Here is a 24,848-nt window from a genome sequence, read left to right on the forward strand (position 1 = left end):
GATTCATTGGGAGACTCCTTAGAAAATGCAGACCATCAACAAAGGAGGTGGCTTACAAAACCTATACTTGAGTATTGCTCATCAGTGTGGGATCCGTACCAGGTCGGGTTGACGGAGGAGATAGGGAAGATCCAAAAAAGAGCGGCGCGTTTCGTCACAGGGTTATTTGGAAAGCGCGATAGCGTTACGAAGGTGTTTAGCAAACTCAAGTGGCAGACTCTACAAGAGAGGCGCTCTGCATCGCGGTGTAGCATGCTGTGCAGGTTTCGAGAGGGTGAGTTTCTGGATGAAGTATCTAATATATTGCTTCCCCCTACTTATACCTCCCGAGGAGATCACGAATGTAAAATTAGAGAGATTTGAGCGCGCACGGAGGCTTTCCGGCAGTCGTTCTTCCCGCGAACAATACGCGACTGGAACCGGAAAGGGAGGTAATGACAATGGCACGTATAGTGCCCTCCGCCACACACCGTTGGGTGGCTTGCGGAGTATAAATGTAGATGTAGAATATCTTTTTTTATATATTGGGACTACCCTAGACACTTTTAGCTCATCAGGACAATATCCCTCATATATACACTTATTTATGCAGTATGTTAAAGGATACACAATAACAACCTACTACGTTTTTTTAGAATGTTACAAGAAATGTATATCTACACTCTCAGATGATTTCAGATGTTTAACTATTTTTTGGACGAGACTAGATGGGACCTCGGAGAAGGTAAACAAATGTATTGACTAGTGGTTTACAGACATTTTTTGAAAGACTCTCAGATGAGTTAATGACAGGTTTGGTGACAGCATTTCCTACTTCGTGTACTGATTGAATAAAAAATCATTGAATTTCTGAGGGCATATACGGATTTTTTTATTTCTTTCATCTTTAGTAACAGTTTTTATTGTTTTCCATGCACGTAGTATATGAACGTGAAATACTGAGAGTCCAGAAAAAAATAAATTATTTTCTTGGTTTCAAGCGGAAAATCCTAAGGAAGAGATATAGTCTGGCACAAGGTGACAGCACTGGGGAATTGGAAAGAAGGCATAATTGTGATTGTCTGAGGCCTGGCAAAGCCCGGATATTTTAGGCCTGATGAGAATTAAACAGACTATGGGCAGATCGTGTCACTCGAAAGGACAAACGTCGATAGTATTTGAAATCCACAGATTTTAGTCCCTATGGAAGAAGACCGCTCAGCAGACCAAAGTAAATTGGAAAAATGAAACCCATCAGCACTTGCTGCAGATCGGGGTAGTGTTACCAGTGGCAAAATGCAGGAAGTTGAATCAAGTGGAAGAGGAGCCTCACAGGTACTTGCGGTTCTCTGGGCCTGAGCACTGAAGTAAGGAAGCAAATTCCGTATTCTTAGATTCCCGAAAGGCGTCCACCTTATACCACATCGTCTATAATTAACATGTGATAATATCGTGTCTTCACAGATGTGTAACTGACTCAATGGATATCTAACAAAACCCAGTACGTTATACTGACAAGAACGACAATGACTGCCTTACACAGAAACATTTTAATTTTTCGCAAGTGTGTACCTGATGAAGGAAGCTAGCCTTCCGAAACTAGCTACGAGGTGAGTAAGTTATACGACTCATCATTGTTTTATTTCTTAGACAAGTACTTCATTCCAAAAGTGATACCACTCTTGATTCAACTACTGTGCAGCAGACCTCTCACGGCGTAGGAATAATTAGCTAACACAGATTAGATTAGATTAGATCAAACGTTTCAGCAGATCATCAATGTGTTTCTTCCAATTTAATCTCTCATCAATGGACACACCTAAAAATTTGGAATATTCTACCTTAGCTATATGCTTCTGATTAAGGTCTATATTTATTAATGGCGTCATACCATTCCCTGTACGGAACTGTATGTACTGTGTCTTATCAAAATTCAGTGAGAGTCCGTTTACAAGGAACCACTTAGTAATTTTCTGAAAGACAGTATTGACAATTTCATCAGTTAATTCTTTGGGTGCCAGGAGAGTCTACCTTTCAGGAAGTCCACCGACATTGGTGTTTTGAGGCTGTTGTACAGTATGGTACATCCTTTCCAGTCGGGATGATGGAAGTTTTTGCTGTGCAGTCTCTGTCTCCTGTTTTGAAAGACGGGAGTTAAACATTCGTGAAACATGCTTCCTTTTCTCGTGCTGTTAGGTACTGCATCAGAGAAGCAGCTCAATTAAAGTGGATAATGTTTGTTTATATTTTCCTTGTTGTTGCCTCTTGGCGCTTGGTTATTTTATTTGGGTTTATGTTCTGCAGTTTCATTCTTTATTCAGTTTTACATATTTGAGCTCGAAACGTCTCTGCAACTGATAAATGTGTTAAGTTTATGGTTAGAGATATTAAAAAAGAGAAAACTTGGAGTCTTCGACGAGAGATTGGAAATCCTACTGAGCAGAAGCCATGTCTGTCGTTGGACGAGATAATCACCTATCGGCAGTTCGGTATTCGTTGCTGAGCAGTCAGTGATGCCAGACAGCTATAGTCTGATTAAAATTAAATGATAGTTGACGTCTGTCATTTTCCGCTATGGTCTTGCTACATCGTCTGCCGGCTACCGCTCGGTTATAAGTGCCACAAACAAGGCGGATCACTTCTCAAATGCTGTTAATGTGTAACGAGGAGCAGCGTTGGAAGCGGCCGCAACGAGGTATGACAGAAGTTCTGTGGGCAGCTGATTTTAAGTGTCCAATAACTGAACTGAAGCAACCGTCGCGTTTTGTAGCTCTGAATTTAAACTCCTGTCCTGACCTAACCATATCCTCGTGACGTGCAATGTATCCGAGGAAACAGCGACAGAATTAAAATCACGATAGCTTTGTTCACGGCGATTAAAGCTAACCTCTGAGAGCAAACTCAAGGCGAAAATTTCAGTTTTAGCGCTAAAAAACAAACTGCAATTTCTCGATATCATTCATTGGTTACCTGAAATTATCCTTACACTGGTTACACAAACTGCCGCTTTACCAACCGATGAGTAGTTCTAGTTGGTACTTTGTCATAGATTACAGACGATACTGGCAGATTCCAGATGAAAAAAGAACAAGAAGAAAATAAGAGCAAATAAAAAAGTCATTACCATAATTTAACAACAAAGTATTAGAAATTAAGAAATACATTTAAATCAATTAGTTGAATAAAAATAATGACTAGGGTTTTGAGCATATTTAGAAATAAACATTATTTTCGCTGTATTTCTTGATATTAGAAGCTCCTGCACGACAAGTTAACACGGTAACCACCACGCTACGACACTAAGTTACATAATAATGTTATTTATGCCCACGATATCGTGTGTGTGTGTGTGTGTGTGTGTGTGTGTGTGTGTGTGTGTGGGGGGGGGGGGGGGGTTTATCATGTGTGATGAAATACGAAATAAAAGCGCCTGATCCAGGATTGGGGCTCAAAACCCAACAAGAATGAACGCCAGACAAGGTGGACTGGCCAACTGTTGTGGCAGTTTCACAAAGGAACGGTTCGGGGTGACATTGAGCGCTCTGCTTGTAGGAAACCAGCTTCAGCACGTTAAGTGCCAACTATCAAGTAATGATAATCTGGCATTAATAGTATGCTCTGACAGCAGATCGCAGGCTGCTGGTTCTGAAAATTTGTTTTTAAGTTGTGTATCGGATTGTTTTTAAGTTGTGTATCGGACTGACTTTGCAAAACCAGTTTCTTGGAAGTATCGACAGGTTAACCCATTGTCTGCATTTCTGATGATTTCCTAGGGATTTGGTTTGAACGAGAGGGTATCGCCTAAGGCGATGACTGCATATCTACGCTCCGCTAGCTACGTTATAGTGTGTGGCGGAGGATACTTTCTGTACTCTTCTCACTTCCACATTCTTGTTTTAGCGACGAATGGACTGTGGGAAGTAAGATTGTTGGTGAGCCTCCGATTAAGCCCTAATCTCTCCAACTTTACCTTCGTGGTATCTTTACGAGATATACGTAGGAGTAAGTAGCGTATTGTTTGACCCTTATACGAATACACGACCTTTAAGTGAACAGTACCATGCTGCACAACGCCTCTACCTTGCAGCGTCTGCCAGTGCAGTTGGCCAATCATTTCCATGATACTTTCATGCTACTCTTCGTTGCATATTCTATACTTCCTCTGCCAAACCCTTCTGGTACGGATCCCAAACTGGAAAGAACTCAAGGGTTTTCGTAAGATATCACATTCATAGATTGACTACGCTTCCTGAGGATTCTTCCAATTAAACTCACAAGGAACTCGTTGAGTGCGAGGTAGCTAAAGGCCAAAGATGTTTACGGTATTCGACGCCCCACACATTGTCTATCACGCAACCACAATATTGGCAACAGGTGGCTGGACTGTAGATATTCAAAGGCGAACACAGCATGAAGCTACGGAGTGTAGTTGAACTGCTTAATCGACGAGTAACTCACAACAGCGCTACAGTGCTATAGGTATTGATACAAGGCAGAGAAATGGGAACGATAAACAAAAACATTGCATTATATGTAAAACAACAGTTGCCAAAGTTGACACCTCGTCAGAAAGAAACCCAAGGAATTTCGCAGTGTGAGAAACAAGTGGCAGGTAAAATAATAGCAATCATGCACGACGAGTCAGTGGAATTTGTAGTGCCGTATACGGTCGAACGTCCGGACAATGTACTTTAGGAGTGCAATAACGACGATAAATGCTTAACAAGTGAAAGTGATACTGAAACAGGTGGTGAGCCATGTAGTTCATCATCCTTGTTGGACAGGGAGCTAGAAATCCCGTCTCCAGTGAAGTAGTAAAGGGCTGTCTTTGTCTAAGGAGCAGATGTTGTTTGTAGTGGTCTTCAGTCCAGAGACTGGTTTGATGCAGCTCTCCATGCTACTCTATCCTCTGCAAGCTGCTTCATCTCCCAGTACCTACCGCAACCTACATCCGTCTGTATCTGTTTAGTGTGTTCATCTCTTGGTCTCCCTCTACGATTTTTACCTTCCACGCTGCCCTCCAATGCTAAATTTGTTATCCCTTGATGCCTCAGAACATGTCCTACCAACCGGTCCCTTCTCCTTGTCAAGTTGTGCCACAAACTCCTCTTCTCTCCAATTCTATTCAATACCTCATCATTAGTTATGTGTTCTACCCATCTAATCTTCAGCATTCTTCTGTAGCACCACACTTCGAAAGCTTCTATTCTCTTCTTGTCCAAACTATTTATCGTCCATGTTTCACTTCCATACATGGCTACACTCCATACAAATACTTTCAGAAACGACTTCCTGACACTTAAATCTATACTCGATGTTAACAAATTTCTCTTCTTCAGAAACGCTTTCCTTGCCATTGCCAGTCTACATTTTATATCCTCTCTACTTCGACCATCATCAGTTACTTTGCTCCCCAAATAGCAAAACTCATTTACTACTTTAAGTGTCTTCTTTACTAATCTAATTCCCTCAGCATCACCCGATTTAATTCGACTACATTCCAGTATCCTCGTTTTTTTGCTTTTGTTGACGTTCATCTTATATCCTCCTTTCAAGACACTGTCCATTTCGTTCAACTGCTCTTCCAAGTCCTTTGCTGTCTCTGACAGAATTACAATGTCATCAGCGAACCTCAAAGTTTCTTCTCCATGGATTTTAATACCTACTCCGAATTTTTCTTTTGTTTCGGATACTAAACATAATTAGGTACATGGAAGATAATCCGCAGCATAGTGAAAAACACAATTATGAACGGATTTCGAATAAGTCCACAGCAATATGACCGTGTAGTGCCTAAGAAAAACTATGGGTATGCAAGGGCGGACAAGCCGCACTTGTCACAAAAACTGGAGTCAGCGACTTTCACGGATGCTCGATACACAGGATGTGCATGATAGTAATCTACTACGTTATGAACACCAAACTGCGCGAGACATAGATTACAGTGATTTCAAGAGATGCAGTGGATGGTTGCACAACTTCAAACAGTACTATAGAATTGGAACACGTGAGCTAAAGAACAAACAAAGCGCCAACTTGACGATGCACAGCAAACTGCGGAATCGGTGTGAAAATTTGTGGATAGGAGACAAACTTATCCCGTCGTTCAGCAAGGAATTTATTTTCAACTCCGACCATTCGGAATTTGAAGAGGAAATGCATATGAAAGGAAACCTGGAAATTGGAGGCACCAAGAGCATTGCATCAAGATCAACTAACATCAATGCCTTATCGCATTTGTATACAATTATGCCGACTGTTAATCTTGATGGTAAGTTGGCTGGAAAGTTACAGCGCTGCGAGAAGTTGGAAACGCACTGCCCCCTACGATTCTTTCTTCTGTGCGTGATCTTGCAAGGGCAGTAGGGAATATTTACGTCACAACAAGCGGGAGTGGGGAAATGGGCGTGAGAGAACTACTGCTATGGTATGAGCACTGCTTTTGGCCAACAGCTGGTCAAAAAACTTCCTTTTGCTTGATTCCTGGTCTGCACACGACAATCACACTTCTTTAGAGCAAACTCTCTCTCCCAAAAAGTGACATTGCAGTTCGTACCACCTGGAAGCCTCTGGATGTTCGTTTTCTCCGTGCCTATAAAGCGTATGATCGCACTATCTGCAGCAACGCCATGAAGGATACGCAATTTGACAATAAGTTCCAACACAAGACTATCGCATTCGGTTGCATGCATCATATTCCATTAGTTATCACCTCGTTACACATATATGCATCCCTTAACAATGCTGAACCTTCTGTAAGTTTCTTAACTCCCACTGAGTTCGCCTTCAATCTTGATGGTGTGAAACTTTGTCATGACTGTGGCGCCCCACTTTCATTCGGTGTTCATGGTGCAAGTTAATGGTTAGTTTTGAGCATTTCTTGAATGTCGACGATGTCCATTTTGTGAAGCGTAATACATAAATCACACAGAAGATTAATCTCTGCAACTCTCGGACACTCATTTTCTGTCGTCGTCCTGATACATATGGTGATTCATAAGCAGCTAATATTTTCTGCAGCAACGTCACTGAGACGTAGGTCCGCAGGTTCGATCCCAACCACTGCTCGGGTTTTGAATAAAAATTCTTAACTATGGTGGTCGAAGACCTCCATAATAAGTAATCCCCCTTATTATGTCAACCGATGAAAGTATAAAATTCTACGAGTTGAAGCGTGGACTGTTATAAGCCTAAATGTGGAAAAAGGGAAATGTGAAGACTGTATGTAGATGCGGTAAGAGTGAAGTGAAAGGAAGAAAATAAGTATATAGTCAGGGAAAATATGGTAATATCAGTAACATCAGCAAACTGTATAACGTAAGTATGATCCGTTACTAATAAGATGGCGGGGGAAAAGGTTGAGTTACTGTGAACAGTCCAGTGACAGGTTTATTCTCATCAGCATCAACTCCAAATAATACCAAAAACTATAGTTCTAGTAAACATGATGCCGTCACATCAGAAGATGACGAGACACATTAAATGAGGGAAATGAACGGGTAATCTTTATGCCACAAAAGGAGATGAAAATATCACTGGGGTATGGAACGCTGCACCACTGGAAGGAATAGAGTGTATAGTTACGGGAAGCTATGGCTTCTCTAGTAAGAAAAAGGAAGGAGACAAGACTCCTTGAGCTCTGGAATAAATTTCAACTACGAAATACGAACACGACATTCGAAAACCACAAGAGGAGTGAAAATGGATCAGAGACACGGGAAGATACCAGATGGGTTGCCCCATGGTGCGACAGATTTCCTACTTCCCAACCTGTACATTAGAGTGGTTCTTATTAGGTACGTTTCGTCTTTTAAGGGGAGGTTTACTATCTTTGGCCCGAAAAAAGCATGTTCTTTGAGAATTTTTTTCTCGGGATGTGTTATAGATATCAAAATCAAATTTGATCAAAATGTTTGATATTTCCTCTACAAACTGGAATTTTTTGGGCCGGAAATGTCGACCAGCAAAGGCGGAAGTGCCGTCGGAACGAAACTAAATTTCGATGTAGACCTCCACGCGCGATATGTCACAGGTCAGCCGGCTCGTCTGAAATCAAAACTGAGTTGACGTTAGCGAAGTATATAAGATTCTTTAGGAGTTGTACCTCGCATAAGTTATTTGGACCATAGGAAACAAAATGACGGCCATTTCAAGAAAAATTGGTTTCTTTTTCAAAGATTTTTGGACTTCGTCGCCCAATTAAAAATATTTATTGTTCATGGATCGAAATAAAAGTGGTACAACCCCTAGGCAATTTAGTTAGCTTCGTAGGAAACAAAGATTCATGCCAGTCGGTTCAGTAGATTTGAAGTTACCATACCGCGCGATAAAAAAAAAAAAAAACATTTCCAGAAAAACGCGTTTGAAGTTTTGACTACATATAAATGCAATATTATGCAACGTACGTTCAATCTGCTATTCCGGATCCATAAAATAGCCCATCCTCTTCCTCAGAGGGCGTTCTGCTCGATATGGGCCATCCTGCGCTGCTCCAGAGCCGCTCGTACGGCCGGTGAAAAGCGGTTTTCGGTCGCTTTAATCCGGTGGTCGTCCAAATGCTTGGCGAACTGCGTCGAATGGAGTCCCAGAGTGACGTCCATCGTTGCCATGGTCTTCAGAATTGCTGAATACCCTTCGTTGGAGCTGCTCACTGCCAGGAAAGTGGCAATCTCCACAGTCTTCGTACCTGAATGCAAATGCTTGGGGGGCTAACTTCAAAACACACGCGTTCGAACGTTCATTTGAATTTTGTGTGTTTCCCACCACCCACCGGTACAATAACTCTTCCTCCGAAAGAAAAAAAACTGGTGCGTGAAAAAGGCTGGTTTCAGGCAGGTGCATTTTTTTTGTTCAACAGCGAATAACAAACATTTCAGTTCCGCATTCGGGAAACCCGTTTCAGGGGTTGATTATAAACACTTATGGATCCAAAAATGCAATTTTTAAAAAATCGATTTTTTGCAGCAAAAGATAGTAAACCTCCCCTTAATGCTGGAAACCTCGTCGGAAACTATAACGATTTCCTAATGCCCTTAAAACAAATATCACTAAACAAGAAATACCATTATTGTCTGATTAAACTGCCATCTTTCTAACAAACAAAGGGTTTCTTCTAAAATTTTAGAGTGTGCAAATTGTGTGTCCAGGTGATATACCAGTTGTGCAAGAAATAACAGTTCATTGGGGAAAGAGCACGAATTCAGATACAGGAGCTGGAAATTGAGTACCAATATTAGAAGTTTCCTATCAACAATGGAGGCAACTAAAGAAACGTATTGGAATGTCATCTGACGTTGATTAGCGAAAATAAATGAATTTCGTTCGAAAAGTGAATGACATTATTTACGTCCGAAAGAACAGACACCACCCATAAACAGAGGGATCTAGAAAAATGTAGATAGTCTTTGATAGTCAATATTAATGGAACAGCCTTATATACTGTTACAATTCTTGCACGGGGGGGGGGGGGGGGGGGGGGGATTTTTGTACGTTCAAAATGGACCGTCATTAGCAACTAAACAGCGTCGATTCCGCTGAACTACGCCTGTCGGTGTGAGAGCTGCACAGGGCGCCTCGATGATTTCTCACATCTCGTTCAGTGTAGCTGGCTTCTTTTGATAACGTTCATTTTTCAAGATCCCAATAACTAGAAGTAAAGAGTTGTAAAGTCTGGAGACAGTAGTGAATTCTCAACAGCTCCTCTTTGACCAATCCACCGTCCAGGTAGATTAAGATTTTCCTCCAAGTAGGCTCTGATAGTGAGGCGGAGCGCCATATTAAGATACATCTCACCAGTTACGGTACCTTCAAGAAGAATGGGGCAATCAAACCGCGCGATGAGAGATCACATCACACATTAAAACCCGGAGAGACCGGAATATATTTGACAAATATTTGAAGATACTGGATGGAAGTGCTATTTTGAGCTGAAGAGGTTGGCACAAGAGAGGAAGCTGTTGGTAGGTCGCATTAAATCAGCCAAAAGTTCGATAGGAAAAAGCAACCTTACGACGCCCCAAGAGGCCTGTACGTAAACAGCACACACAGTTTAGATTTATAGGAGTTTCCCTTTGGATATGAACGACTCTATCATCGTGGGACGTTATTCTGCTGCGGTTCTGGCAGAGCACATACTATGTAGCGTACGACGAGCTGTTCTTACGGACTGTGTGAGGTGAGTGTATGCTAAGATCTAATATTCAGTGCAAATCGATGGATTGGTCTGGTTTTATTTTGCTTTGTTTTGTTTTAGGGGCATAAAGTGGTAAGGTGCGGGCGGAGGGAGAAAGGTGAAAGCGAAGGGTGGAAACAGAGGGCAAGGTTTCGTAAGTGGGTCTTCGTGCCACATCTACCCAAAGGTTTGTTATATTCTAAGAGCAGTACGATGACGAAATCGCTTGTTGAAACTGTCACGTCACTGATCGACGGAATAGTGGGCTCCACAGAAGAGCATTTGGTGTGAAAATAGGGTTGTTCGTCTCATCATTCAATTTACGTATTGCATTATTCAAAGTACAACCACGAAGTCTTTCGGGACGGATCTGTTGCATAAAACTGAGAATAGTTTCGAGACGTTTCCATACTACAGGGAACACAGAGAAGGGACTGCAGCCAAGTGATTAGTTTCCCATGTTTGTGGATCACGTTGACTTGAGCTTCCGCTAACTAAAAGCCAACAGGCCGCACTTTGAACACTTAACTGAACCATAGCTCAACATTGTCACTACGTTATATGCAGCCCATCTTCCGAAAGACGGAAACCCGATTTCGGAAACTGGTTTACGCTGTAGTGTTTACATATTAACGTCTGAAGCGGATTTACTAGCCCAGTTAAACATTGTGTCTGTAATTCAGCTGTTCCCGTTTCTGAGTTACCAAAATTGCTACATCTGTTCACTTAAATGTTAGAGGTAGACGGCTTCATTCTGTCTAATGTTTCCGCTGCTTCTTCATTGCACAATTAGTCACTCCATATCAGTCGAGTATTTTGAAAACAAGACGCAATCTGACGGCTGAAGCACGTTTCAGAAAGGCGTTCTGCCTTTGCGTGTCATTTAAAATCGATTGGCGAAGTGGGAAACCGGCAGCTAGAAGCGGATTTCCAGAAGCGACTTTGGAATGTTTACATTACCAACCAGAAGCGGTATTGGTGAATTTGTTTACGAAATCCGGTGTTGGGAGCGCACGTAAACATAGTGACTGAGGTACAGTCGCGACACTTCAGCTCATGTTTTGTTTTTATATACAGTGCACACAACTGTTTATAACTAATACAGTTCACGTCATATGATAACAGTTAAAATGCGGAGAGCATGTTTCCCTGCGCGAATTGCGTCACGGCATGCCTCAGTCCACCAAGGCACCGGGACACGGTTTGGTAAAGAAGTAGTGCGGGGTATGGAACATTATGCAGTGGTAAGGATAACGTTCATAAGGTACTCTGCCTGGTCATCACAACTGAGGAAACGATGTTCGTCGAAGGCTGCCAGGGAAAGCCTCCAGTCGGCCTTAGAAACCTGCCATTTGGGTTTATACATAGATGAGGTAGTAGTCAGCCATTGGATGGCACATGGGAAACGGACACTCGAGTATGTGTTGGAGAGAACAGACCACACTAGAGGTCGGGCAAGCTGGGCAGTGCAGAATGAGAGGTCCAAATGGAAACAGGTGTGTGTGGAGTCTGAAAGTAAGGTGAGTGCTCCAGTGTTAAGGCAGATGAGGTTTAGTCGCATGAGAAGGCCAGCCACGAAGCTACCTCTCTGACAGATTCTGGAAAAGCCCCGAAGGGGATTCTGTGCATTTATGTCACTGGGCAGCAAAGAGGGGTGAGAGTTGACAAATAAGCTGGAGGAAGCCTGTCCAAATGACACCAAATGATGTGGGGGATGTAGACATTACAAAGAGAAAAGTTTAAGTGAGGAAGGAAAATACGGACTGCAACAGCTTGCTGCTGTGTTTTCATGGAGATGGTTTGACTATAATCATCATCTTGGATTAGCAGCAGGACTCCGCATGTGATGGAATGCTGTCGTCAGGGGGAAGGTCAAAGCGGCCAGAAAGAAATGAGAGAGATTAAAGCAGTTATGAGGATGCAATTTTGTTCCCTGAAGGCAGAAAACAAGGACTCAGATTCGAGCAGCCGCAATTTCTCCTTGTTGGACCAAATGCTACGAAATTCCACTGAAGGGGAGTCATGACGGGGAATAGGAAGGTGGGGAAAAAATGAAAAGTTGTCACCTCGGCAGCTGCCGACTGCCTGCCTTAAAAGACTCACTGCTATAGGGCACAAAGGCTGGAGGATCCTGATCCACGAGATCCACTAAGGCGTCAGCAGTCTCTCTGGGTCGTCTGCAGCTTGTAGGTCAGCAAAACTGTTGACGATATGCACCGGCGAAACAGAGGTCAGTCAGGTGAGGGTATCACGTGTGGACACCATGGAAGAGGATCTCCATGTTGGCGAAGGAAAAGACCGTTTATCTTTGATTAAGTTCTTAGAGCCTTTGCGGTTGGCGGATTAAGATTCTGATGTTGGCTGGAGGAGCATAAGAAGTCTTCACAAGCATATTCCTTCTGTCTTTTCCAGCCTGACTTGTGTAGCAGGTTATTTTGCTGCCAGAGGCGAAGATTTGGTAGCTTCTTGTACAGCTGGATGAGGAGGAGGAGGAGGCGGCGGGGATGCTACCATGACAAAGGGCGATTTGAGAACTGCATTGCTGAATTTGATGTCACAAGGTTACATGACCATGTCCTCCATAGAGCGAGGAGTAGGAAGAATGGTACTGTAAGTGCCAGGTGGTAAACCACAGGGCTTCCGACTAGTCAACGACTTGTGAGCAACAGAGTAAGGCACTTTCTGCTTCACCCCCACCTCCTGGATGGTCTGCTCACCGAGATACACAGGACATTCTTAGGATGAGGCTGCATGATCGCCATTGTAACCGATACAGCAAGGAGAAGGAGGTGGGCAATCGCATTAGCATCCTTGCTAGAAGAAATACACCTGGCTGTGTTTCAACAGGACATTTGGAGGTAGTTGTAGCATTGACACTGGTAACGGCCCATTGGGTTTGAAATGTATGGTCACACCATGATGACAAGATAGCCAACTTTGATCTCTGACTGAAGCACTACTTTATCAAATGAGAGGAAGAGAGAGTGTGTAAGCACTAACGTTGCATCAACCTTTTTCTTTATCCAATAGACTGCAGTGACGCCCTGATCGGAAAGGTTAGTTAGAATTTCTCCCTCAGTTAGACCATCAAGCTGTGTAAATAACACCATACGAAGACTTCAGCATTCGATGTGCCTTGGCACTAAGAGAATGGCTGTGGAGGAGTAAAACTTCAAGCAGTTCTTGGGCATGAAAATCACAATTGGCCTCCAAAGCAAAGTGCCATTATGTAAACGTTTGCAGGCTTTTGCAGGGCCTGCAATTGCATCAACACCTTCCTGAATAATATATGGATTAACTGCAGCAAAGAACTGACCTTCAGTATGTAATACCATGAGGAGCCAAGGTGCAGCTGGGTGATGCTTGGAATCTTTAGCCTCATTCCGTTAACATTTAGTAGACATAGTCCAAGATGATGACTGGCTTATTGCAAGAAACCCGCCCCCCCCCCCCCCCCCCCCCCCCCACACACACAATTGCCAGCATCTCCAATGGCACACTCCTTCCACCTTAGGTGATTTGTCACACCTCCAGAACTCCTGACAGAGGGACCAACTAGCAATTGTTGAAGGTAACAGCTCTGGCAATCATCCCTCCCTGGATCAGGCCTGTAGCAGGGGTACGTGTGAACCAGGGACTTGGAATTATGCGCTGCCCAGTCACCTGTTATGTGCCAGATGCATGGGCTGGCCTTCAGGAGCACACACAGAGGAAGAAGAAAGAAAGGATAACCTCAAACACTGGAGTGGAGGCAGGATAGAACAAAGAAAGAGAAAACAGTGGAAGGATGTTCTTAATGTAAGGCTACTGGAACTTCAGAATACATTCCCAGAAACATTCGAGGCATGTTTTCCAAAAGGAGGGGAAAAAAGAATAGAAGGATAGACATGCAGCACAAAAAGGAAAAAGGTGCTGCAAGCACGAATTCACGAAAGAGTAGTGAGCTCGTGTGTGTGTGTGTGTGTGTGTGTGTGTGTGTGTGTGTGGGGGGGGGGGGGGGGGGGGGATTACTGATCCTGATACCCGCAATCGAAAAGAAAGGAAGTGGGACAGGGTCATAGCCTACCCCCCATGATACTAGATCTGTAATTAAGAATGGCAAAATATGAACAGTATGCAGGTTCAAGTGAATGTAGGTTGTATTATTTACACAGAGATGAAGGAACTTGCACATATGATAAACTAGCAGGTAGGTCTGCATCAACACAAGTTTTCAGACTGAACAGTCACCACCATAACAAAGTGGTGAAAGACAATGTCACTCTAACTACTATATTTCATATTTAAACTCTCCAAAAATATCCATAGTCTTCCTATGATTCCGTACATGATGTGGGCTAATACATGGTTTCACACACCTGGACAACAGCCTGTTATGTAGCCAACTTAACACTCTTATATAGAAAGCTTTAAAAGCATTTAATATTAGTTCCATCATAATTAAAGCAAATAAGAACCTTTATGGAAACACTATATCAATAATAAAAGTGAAAACTTAGCTCTCACCTGGATTTAAAGTTACAAAAGGATTATGTGAAGGATGCAGTCTGTCACCAACACTTTGCAAAATACATACAGAAAAAGCATTGGTAAACTGGAAAAAATGTAAAAACATCGGGATCCCAGTAAATGATATTACATTATATTCATTACAGTCTGCTGAAGAGCGACTAATGTTAGCACAAGATAAAGAAGACAGCACATTACAGGGAAATTAATAGGGAGTATAAAAAATGGGGTCTTCAGGTCCACACAAATGAAACAAAATATGTGGCAACAGGAGAGAGAAATCAAGATCTGACACTGGAAGAAGGGATGGGAACTATTAAGCACTCTGAAGAGTACAAATACGTAGGAGTCAATACCACACAAGATGGAAAACAAAACAAGGAAATTAATTCAAGAATAAATACTGGGATGTTTACTATTGGAACAGTAAATAGTATTTTATGGGACCAACAGATTAGAAAGGAAACAGAAAGAAAAATCTTCGTCACAATTATCAGAAGCTTTATGACATATGGATCAGAAGTATGGACAGTTACACCGCAAATAGTAGAAAGATTGATGGCAATGGATATGGACTTTTGGAGGAGGTCTGTAGGGATATCTAGGCAAAAAAGAATCAGAAATGAAGTCATCAGGAAGAAAATAGACGTTACAATTTCAATTGCAGATTTTATAGAAGAAAAACAACTGTTATGATATGGACGTACAAACAGGTTGTTGAAGGAGAGATTATGGAATGGGAGCCACCAGAAAGAAAGAAAAGAGGGAGACCGCCGATCATATGAATTCAAGGAACTGAGGCCTCTATTAGAAGAACCTTGAAGAAAAATTATGGACAGATAGAAGTGGAGGATGAGAATCAAATTTGCTGTGTAATCTTGGGGTACTGGAAAATGTAAAATGCTACATTGTGAAACCAGATGATGGTGGTGATGATATAGAAATACAGCTCAGAATCTCAGGATCTCTGTGCCTCTACAGCTACACTCTGCAAACCACCGTGAGGTGCAAGGCAGAGGGTATGCCCCACTGTATCAACTATTACGTTTTCTTCGCATTCCATTCACATACAGAGTGTGGGACACACAACTAATTGAATCCCTCTGTGCATGCAGTAATAATTCTAATCTCATCCTCATGATCCTTTTGTGAGCAATACAGAGGAGGTTGTAGTATATTCCTAGCATTTGAAGCCAGTCCTTCAAACTCCGTTAGTAGACTTTCTCAGGATAGTTTATGCCTATCTACAAAAGTCTGCCAGTTCCTTCAGTATCTCCATGACACTTTCCCATAGATCAAACAAACCTGTGCCCATTTATGCTGCCCTTCTCTGCGTATGTTCCACACCCCCTGTCAGTCTTATCTGGTACGTGTCACACATGCTTGACCAATACTCTAGAAGAGGTTGCATCAGTTATTTGTAAGCAATCTCTTTTGTAGACTGATTGCACTTCCCCAGTATTCTACCAATAAACTGAAGTCTATCACCTGCTTCACCCCACAACAGAAACTATGCGGTCATTCCATTTCCTTTGAGGGTATTTGACTGAATATTTCATACCTTCACAAAGAACTGAGTGCAAGTGACACAGAATTGGGACTGACTGCCTTACGATGAGATACTGAAACAGCTGCTCGGAACTTTCTGCATTTAGATTTAAGCCTGGGGATCTGAGTTTTGTGTTATTTCTATACACATGTGTTAATAATAGGAATGCGCATGCACTTGAATGGAGAGGAGGTGAGTGGAAATAATGCAGGGCAGTTTGAGTCTTGTGACAGCTGCGGTTACCGCACACTGCTAGGATAAAATGGCTGCTCTGGTATTGTCTCCTGTCAATAGAGAGGTTCGTGCAACTACCTGATTTTTGCACTCAGAAACGATCTCCAGCAGAGTTCCATCCTCGTACCTCTACATAAATGAATGCAATAAGTATTAGTGTCAGTGGTGTTGAGAAATTGAGAAACAGCTGAAATCATTAAAATTGAACATAGGACCAGGCCCCGATGGTATCCCTATCAGATTCTGTACTGAATTTGCAGCTGAGTTACCCCATCTTCTGACTGTAACATATCTTAGATCCCTCAAACAAAGAACTGTGCCCAGTTCTTGGAAAAACTGGCACAGGTCTCATACGTCAACAAGAAGGGTAGTAGAAGTGATCCACGAAACTACCATCCAATATAACACTGATTTGTTGTATAATCTTAGAACATATTCTGAGCTGAAACATAGTGATATGTCTTGAACAGATGACCTTCTCAATGCCAACCAGCACATAATTTGAAAACATGCATTGTGTGAAACCCAACTCACTTTTTTCAAGTGACATACTGAAGTCTCTGTATCGAGGCAAGCCGGTAGATGCAGTATTTCTTCATTTTCGAACAGTATTTGACTCATTACCGCACCTACGTTTATTGTCAAAAGTACAATTGCATGGGGTCAGACGAAGTAATTTCGGGCGTGCCCAAGGGAAGTGTGTTGGGACCACTGCTGTTCATATTTTATATTAATGGCCTTAAGAGAATATTAATAGTAAAATTAGCCTTTCTGCAGATGGAGTTAAATATAATGAAGTACTATCTGAAAGTAGCTGCAAAAATATTCAGTCAGATCTTGATAAGATTTCTACATGGTGTAAAGGTTGGAAACTTGCTCTAAATGTTCAGAAATGTAAAATTGCACACTTCACAAAACGAAAAAATGTGGTATCCTATGACTATAATGTCAATGCTGACTGCTGGAATCGGCCAACTGAAATAAACACCTGGGTGTAACACTTTATAGTGAAACGAAATGGTATGATCACATAGGTTTAATCGCGGGTAAAACAGGTGGTAGACTTCAGTTTATTGGTAGAATACTGGGGCGTGCAATAAGTCTACAAAGGAGATTGCTTACAAATCACTTGTGCGACCGGTACTGGAATATTGCCGAAGTGTGCGAGTGTGTGGGACCGTGCCAAATAGGGCTAACAGGGGATATTGACGGCATAAGAGAAGGGCAGCACAAATAGTCACAAGTTTGTTTAATCCGTGAGAGAGAGTCACAGAGATAACGACGGAACTGAATTGGAAGACTCTTGAAGATAGGTATAAACTATCCTGATAAGTCAATGTCTCGCGAACCGGCTTTAAATGATTACTCTAGAAATATACTGAAAGCCCCTGCGTATCGCTCACATCGGGATCGTGACTATAAGATTAGAATAATCACTGGACGCACAGAGGCATTTAAACAATCAGTTCTCCTGCGCTCCATACGTGAATGGAACAGGAAAAAACCCTAATAACTGGTAAAAAGGGACGTACCCTCTGCCATGCACCTCACTGTGAGTTGCAAAGTGTAGATGTAGCTGTAGAATTTTGCCACGAATATGTACACGAAAGTATTGTCAGACGACGGTGCAGCCAATTCTCTGGCGAATGAACCAATATTTACGACGAAAACCATAGTCCCTGGTGACACCAGTACTGATGGAAAGCGTGTTGCACACAATTTTGCAAAACCAGCGCTTCCGTTCCATAACACTCATCAATCCCCCTGCCGTCTCGTTCGCCGTTGCACGAAATTGTCTCCAGCTGGCTTGATTTTCATAAAATACGTGCATGGTGGGTGCCAAGGCAACTGACAGATGAGCACAAAACCAAATGTCTGCCAGCAGTATTGATAGAGAAAAGTCAAGAGTTTCTCGACCATGTCACTGGGCATGAAACATGTTAAACCAGAAACAAAACAACTATCCATGGATTGGCGGCATAGTGGTTCACCTGAAGGCAGTCTGTAAAATAAATCATGTGCGCAATCTTCTGGGATCGACGTGGTGTCCTGTGCGTATTTTTACCGCGGAGGGCGACGCTAGATACTGATCGGTATTGTCAGACATTGAAAACTCTGAGGAGGGCGATCCAGAACTAAATACGTGGGATGTTGCAAAGACATATTACGCTTGTGCACGACAATGCAACACGTCATACGAAATGGGTAATGGTTTCTTCTTCTCCAAGAGCACCGACAGTTTAACACAGACACCAGCCACAGTCAGTGTTTAGTACCAAACAAACTGCGAGATACGAGATTAATTGTTTAAATGGCTACTCAATTCTTGATGTTGCTAATCATAACTTAAAGTTATTCATTACTTTCATCCATGACCATTCTTAATTTTAGTCGCTCACAGCCCTGCACCATTAACAAGACTCTTGTTTGTATTTCACAATGGAACATCATTCGCTAACATTTTATATGTCAAATATTTAAGCGGAACGAAGAAATTACGCAATGGATTTTTATCGTTTTCTGAGCATAACTTAAAGAAAAAAAAACTACAGAAAATATCGGTTAAATGTTTTGTGAAATGATTGTCTGAAAGTAAGAAATAAAATATATCAGCGAAACATTTGAGGCGACTATACATGATTTCAGGACACACAAAAGCACACTGAACTTTATTTTCATAGTATTCCACACACATCTTTTTAATACCCTAAAATTGTACAAAGTTAAGCACTGAACTTAAAATTCTCAATCGGCACCTCACCTCATTGCTGTATTTTATTTCTAGCATCAATCAAAGGCCGCAAAAATGTTTATTTTAATTCTTACTTTTTGACAAATAATTTCACAAAATATTTGACGGAATTTTTTTCTTTAATATTTGCAGCACAACACAAATTGTTCATTCCCCCTTACCTCAGAGCTCTGCTGCCATTCACCGTATCATTGCTCGTATCTTTCTGTACATAACATCTCAGTAACAGAAGAAAACTTTTTAACACAGTGGCCAGTCTTCGAATAATACCCTACGGTGTGTTGAATTAACACACACACCGTTTATCAGAAACATTTGTCTCATTAAAAACTTAATTTGTCACTTCAATAATTATGCCAACTTACAATCTACAAGCTAATAATCTGAAAACACACTTTTTGGTGTCACTTGATCGAAGAGAGTTGCTTGTCAACAGAGGGTGGAGGGGTGGGACTTGAAAAGCAGCTGAATGTGACGATCAGCTGTATTCGCTTGTTATACAATATTACTAAACAAAGAGTTTCATAGCTTGCTGATACTGGAAGGTAAATATTGGCAGTTGTCAAGTCATTAAAATTACAACACACCTTGAGGTTTATGCAGTCAAGGACTTAGCATACCCGATTTATGCAGTCAAGGACTTAGCATACTGAACCATTTTTTCAATCATACAGTTTGCAAGTTCGATAACATACGGTAATGCGGGCTAACTGTCTCTTTCATTGTCTTCTACCGCACATATAGCTGATTATTTATAATTAAAAAGTCGCACTGGACCTGTCCATTAAGCAATGGGACAAATAAAAACAAAGTCAACTGTCGCGCTGCATTTTTTCTAGAACGTATGGCATTTGGGACAAAGGTGAGGCTTAAACCACTGGATAAATGTAAAAATGTCAGCTGTCAATAATTCTAAACAAGGCCAATATGGACTGAGGCAGAGAAGTTACCACAAAGTATATATCACGGTCATAGAACGGGAAGTATAAGCCAGCCGGGAATACAGTGGTCGGTAATGTTCCAAGTTTTCTACCATTTAATTATCAGAGGGCAAGACAGTCATGACAAGAAAATACCTTTGCTGACAATGGGGCAACCGAAATATGAATGACAAAGCAACAAAATTGCAATAATACCGACAATATGGGCTATTGTTTTTGTTTCAACTAATTTAAACTTAAGATAAAAACAAAGTAAATGTAAATGTCAGAACAAGCTCTGGCGGTCAGTACTGTTTGCTTCCATCTCCACCAAACGCATGCATTTACAAATAATCTCAGATATCCTTTCTTCTGGAAATATATGCCATCTGCAACACTTACATTTCCAAGTCGCCCATCGTAGTGTTGTCGAAGTTAATTGACTCCATCTTCTTCTCCAGTGCTAACCCATACTATCAAAACAAGCGTTCACCGTAACAGCGTTCAAAATAACTGCCAGAATTCAACGTCTGCGCATTGAGCATCCCCACTACGCAAAGCATTTCAGTTCGCAGACGTCAAACAACGAAAATATACTTGGTGTTCTATGACTATCTTTGTGAGCTTTAATGTGACGCTGTGGTTTGAAAAGTGGCGTGTCAGAAATTGTTAATAGAACAGTTTGAAAGTGATACACGTTCGCATGTGTAGAGCATGGAGCTCAGTGATTAGTAAATAAATGTGTTCGGTTTTTTTTTAAAAAAAAGCAATGTGAAGAGGTGCAGATAGTGAAAGTGGACTTGAAAAAGGAAGTGTAATATTCGTGTGTTCGATGTGGTTGAAAACATTTCACGTGAAGTTGGGTTCATTGAGTTTTTTTGAAAATGCCAGATATTAAAATTACCCCACTTGGTGCTGGTCAGGATGTTGGCCGTAGTTGCATTCTACTGTCAATGGGAGGCAAAAATATTATGCTTGATTGTGGCATGCACATGGGTTACAACGACGAAAGGAGATTTCCAGACTTCACTTACATAGCACAAGAAGGCCCTCTCACAAGCTATATAGATTGTGTTATAATTTCCCATTTTCATTTAGATCATTGCGGGGCTTTACCATATTTCACTGAAATGGTTGGGTATACAGGACCTATCTACATGACACATCCAACGAAAGCTATAGCTCCCATTCTTTTAGAGGATATGAGAAAAGTCGCTGTAGAACGTAAAGGAGAAAGTAATTTTTTTACGTCACAAAATATTAAAGACTGTATGAAGAAAGTAGTGGCTGTTACTTTACACCAGTCCTTAATGGTAGATTCTCAGCTGGAAATCAAAGCCTATTATGCTGGGCATGTCCTAGGTGCCGCAATGTTCTGGATACGCGTGGGTTCTCAATCTGTAGTGTACACAGGCGATTATAATATGACACCTGACCGACATCTGGGTGCTGCTTGGATTGATAAATGTAGACCTGACCTCTTAATAACAGAATCAACTTATGCAACAACCATAAGGGATTCAAAACGGTGCAGAGAGCGTGATTTTCTAAAAAAAGTACACGAGTGTGTAGACCGTGGTGGTAAAGTTCTTATACCAGTATTCGCCTTGGGTAGAGCTCAAGAGCTTTGTATTTTGCTGGAAACTTATTGGGAACGAATGAATCTTAAAGTGCCAGTGTATTTTGCAGTTGGACTTACAGAGAAAGCCAATAACTATTATAAAATGTTTATAACTTGGACAAATCAAAAGATACGCAAGACCTTTGTACAGAGGAACATGTTTGATTTTAAACATATAAAACCCTTTGATAAAGCTTATATTGACAATCCAGGAGCCATGGTAGTGTTTGCCACTCCTGGGATGTTACATGCTGGTTTATCCCTTCAAATATTCAAAAAATGGGCACCATGTGAAAATAACATGGTTATAATGCCTGGATTTTGTGTTGTGGGAACAGTTGGTCATAAAATACTAAATGGTGCTAAAAAAATCGAATTCGAAAATCGTCATATAGTTGAAGTGAAAATGGCAGTGGAGTACATGTCATTTTCCGCTCATGCTGATGCAAAAGGTATTATGCAACTTATACAGTACTGTGAACCAAAAAATGTGCTATTAGTGCATGGAGAGGCAACAAAGATGGAGTTTTTAAAGGAAAAAATTAAAAAAGAATTTGATATTGAGTGCTTTACACCAGCAAATGGAGAAACATGTGTCATAAACACTAATGTTAAAATACCAATTGATGTTTCTTTAAGCTTGCTCAAAGCTGAAGCCATCAAACACAATGCACAGCCTCCTGATCCAAAAAGACCTCGTGTAATGCATGGTGTTCTTGTAGTGAAAGACAATGCTATGTGCCTAATGGATGTTGAAGAAGCTTGCAAGGAAGCAGGAATAAATAGACACTTTGTGAGGTTTACTTCTACACTGAGAATGGAAGATCCTGGTCCAGCGAGCAAAACAGCAGAAAAATTATTGCAGTTAATTAAGTCCCGCTTAAAAGACTGGAATGTTCAGCTGACAGAAGCCTCCAACATTTCAGTTGAATCTGTACTAGTTAAGGTTGAAGGCTCTGATGATGAACAGAAGAGTGTTTATGTGTCATGGGACAATCAAGATGAGGAGCTTGGAAATTACATTTTAGGTCTACTACAAACAATGGGCCATCAGAATGTTGTGTGAAACACTATGTTGATGCTTTACTGCTACACAACTTAGTGTTTGGCTGAAACTGATTAATTAAAATATTGTATTTATTTGACACTGTGAAAAAAAACTCTCAATTTTTGTGCATATCACACAAACATATTCATTCCAGTTAGGTGTGAATAGATTAAGAAGATAATAACTGAGACACCATTCATGTTTCTATGTATTTTATGCTGTTTTCCAAAGCTTTACATAATGAAGAAAATTTAATTTTTGTGTGTGATCTTTCTTTCAATTTCAAAGAAGCTACTTTTTACAGGTTTCTTCATTAGTCGGTACATTTAAATTGTAATGCACCTGAAATTCCAAAATCATAATTTTTGTAAGGGCTCTGCATTACATGTCTGATCATTGATTCTGTAATATCACTTCTAGGCCTAATGATAAAAGGGAAGACTGAGTAACACGTATTGTAATGGTTGCCAGCAGTCATTCCTCCAATGGAAAGACAGAGAAGAGTAAAATGGAAGTACAGTTCAGTCTGGAGGAAGCTAACTTTCTTTTGAAACTGCATTTCGTTTTTTGTGGTTGATATACTGATTCACCATACTTTTCTATTATTTTATTGCAAGCTGTTGCAGCATTCTTTTGATATTACCTATTCGATATTTATGAAACCTCTGTAAGTTGTGTCTTGGAATACAAAATTCGTGAAGACTACAAGAAATGTTTTGGCCTAATGAGGGGGGAGAGAGTTTACCTTCCTTTCCAAGTGTTCAACATGTTAACATTCACAGCATTTTTATGTTCTTTTCTTTTACTGCATACTTTTATTCTATCTGAATGCCATTAAGGTGATTTATTATGAAGCTGCAGTTTTATCTAACTTAAAGAAAATGCATATTGCACACATCTCCTGAAGGTAGTAAAGGTTACCTAATAAATGTATAGAAGTGACTATATTATCCAAGGAGATCGTACCATTATAATCTACACTAGATAACACACAGAAACCCAGATTTTGTAATTACAGAGTAAAGGTGAGCAAACACAAAAAGTGGATGTGCACTAAGACAACTCAATAATCTTATAGCCTGAAGTACTGTGGATGTAATGATAGAAGTGCCATGGTGCTGACGTATTTGTTGTATGTATCACAATTTGTGTACAAAACAACAAAGTTTTGGTTTTCATCTTTTCTGCAACTATACCTTACCCTGTATACTTATGTTGACCTGAGCTGATAAAATTGGAGGGGGAAAATACTGGATATAGTTTGTGTTCATACTTGTAGCTGTCTTAGAATTTAAAGCTTTGTACTCTGCATATGGTACTTTATTTCTTAGGTTGTTTGGAACATTTGGTGCAATGTATGCTCTTTGATCTGTATGTTTGAAATTGACTTATTCCACATAGAGTGTGTTTAACATATGAAGCAAGTGCTGTGTCCATCATTGCGAAAGAACTGACATGAAGGACTCTGGTAATGCTGTAGCTCATTTCTTGAGCTCTAGTAAGTGGTGTATCAATTTTAGCTGAACTAGACAAGTCAGGAGTAAGTGTCAGCAAATCATAACATTATGCCACTTAGAACTTCAGACTGGTGTGCAGTTAGTATTAGCTGACATAACTGTAGACAGACTCAAACTGATAACTTCTGATAGGTATGTGCACAATATACTGTAACCTTTTTTCAAAAGTTAGTTTCTGTTGTCAAAAACACCTTGTAATACTATCACAAATACTATGGCGTGTGCTCTTGTGTTTTCCTGCATTAAGTAACCATAGGCCTTTTTATTAGTTGTTAGTTCTCAGAAAACAAGGTTGCAGTACATTGGTCATACAGGGCTCAGAAATTATGGTTGGTGGAAGAAGATTGGCACAGTTATTCACGTTTCAGTATTTGCACACTACACTTTCACTGTCACATCATGTAGTGATTCTTGATTTAACTAATGAGGATTTTCAAAACAATGTTAATTGCCTTTGATTTAATGTATCCTGATAAATACAGCCATGCTAGGAAGAAAAATAATAAATAAATTTGAATCAACATTTCAAAAATGCACAAGCAGCAATA

General features: G+C 40.9%; 2 protein-coding genes across 2 annotated transcripts in view; one reads left to right on the forward strand and one right to left on the reverse strand.

Annotated features, from left to right (window-relative positions):
* The window catches only part of LOC126484389 (centrosomin-like), a 435,221-nt gene extending 414,577 nt beyond the window's left edge, over window positions 1-20,644 (reverse strand). The window contains exon 1 of the mRNA XM_050107884.1: window positions 20,517-20,644. Within this exon, the coding sequence (XP_049963841.1) occupies window positions 20,517-20,563 (47 nt within the window). The 5' untranslated portion in view covers window positions 20,564-20,644. The remainder of the gene's footprint in view (window positions 1-20,516) is intronic.
* Window positions 20,645-20,716: 72 nt separating this feature from the next.
* LOC126484390 (integrator complex subunit 11) lies at window positions 20,717-23,959 on the forward strand. The gene has a single exon (XM_050107888.1). It carries the CDS (start codon window positions 20,999-21,001, stop codon window positions 22,799-22,801), a length of 1,803 nt encoding a protein of 600 aa, XP_049963845.1. The 5' UTR covers window positions 20,717-20,998; the 3' UTR covers window positions 22,802-23,959.
* The last annotated feature ends 889 nt before the right edge of the window (window positions 23,960-24,848 follow it).

The sequence above is a fragment of the Schistocerca serialis genome, chromosome 6, assembly GCF_023864345.2.
Source record: "Schistocerca serialis cubense isolate TAMUIC-IGC-003099 chromosome 6, iqSchSeri2.2, whole genome shotgun sequence".
Classification (NCBI taxonomy): domain Eukaryota; kingdom Metazoa; phylum Arthropoda; class Insecta; order Orthoptera; family Acrididae; genus Schistocerca; species Schistocerca serialis.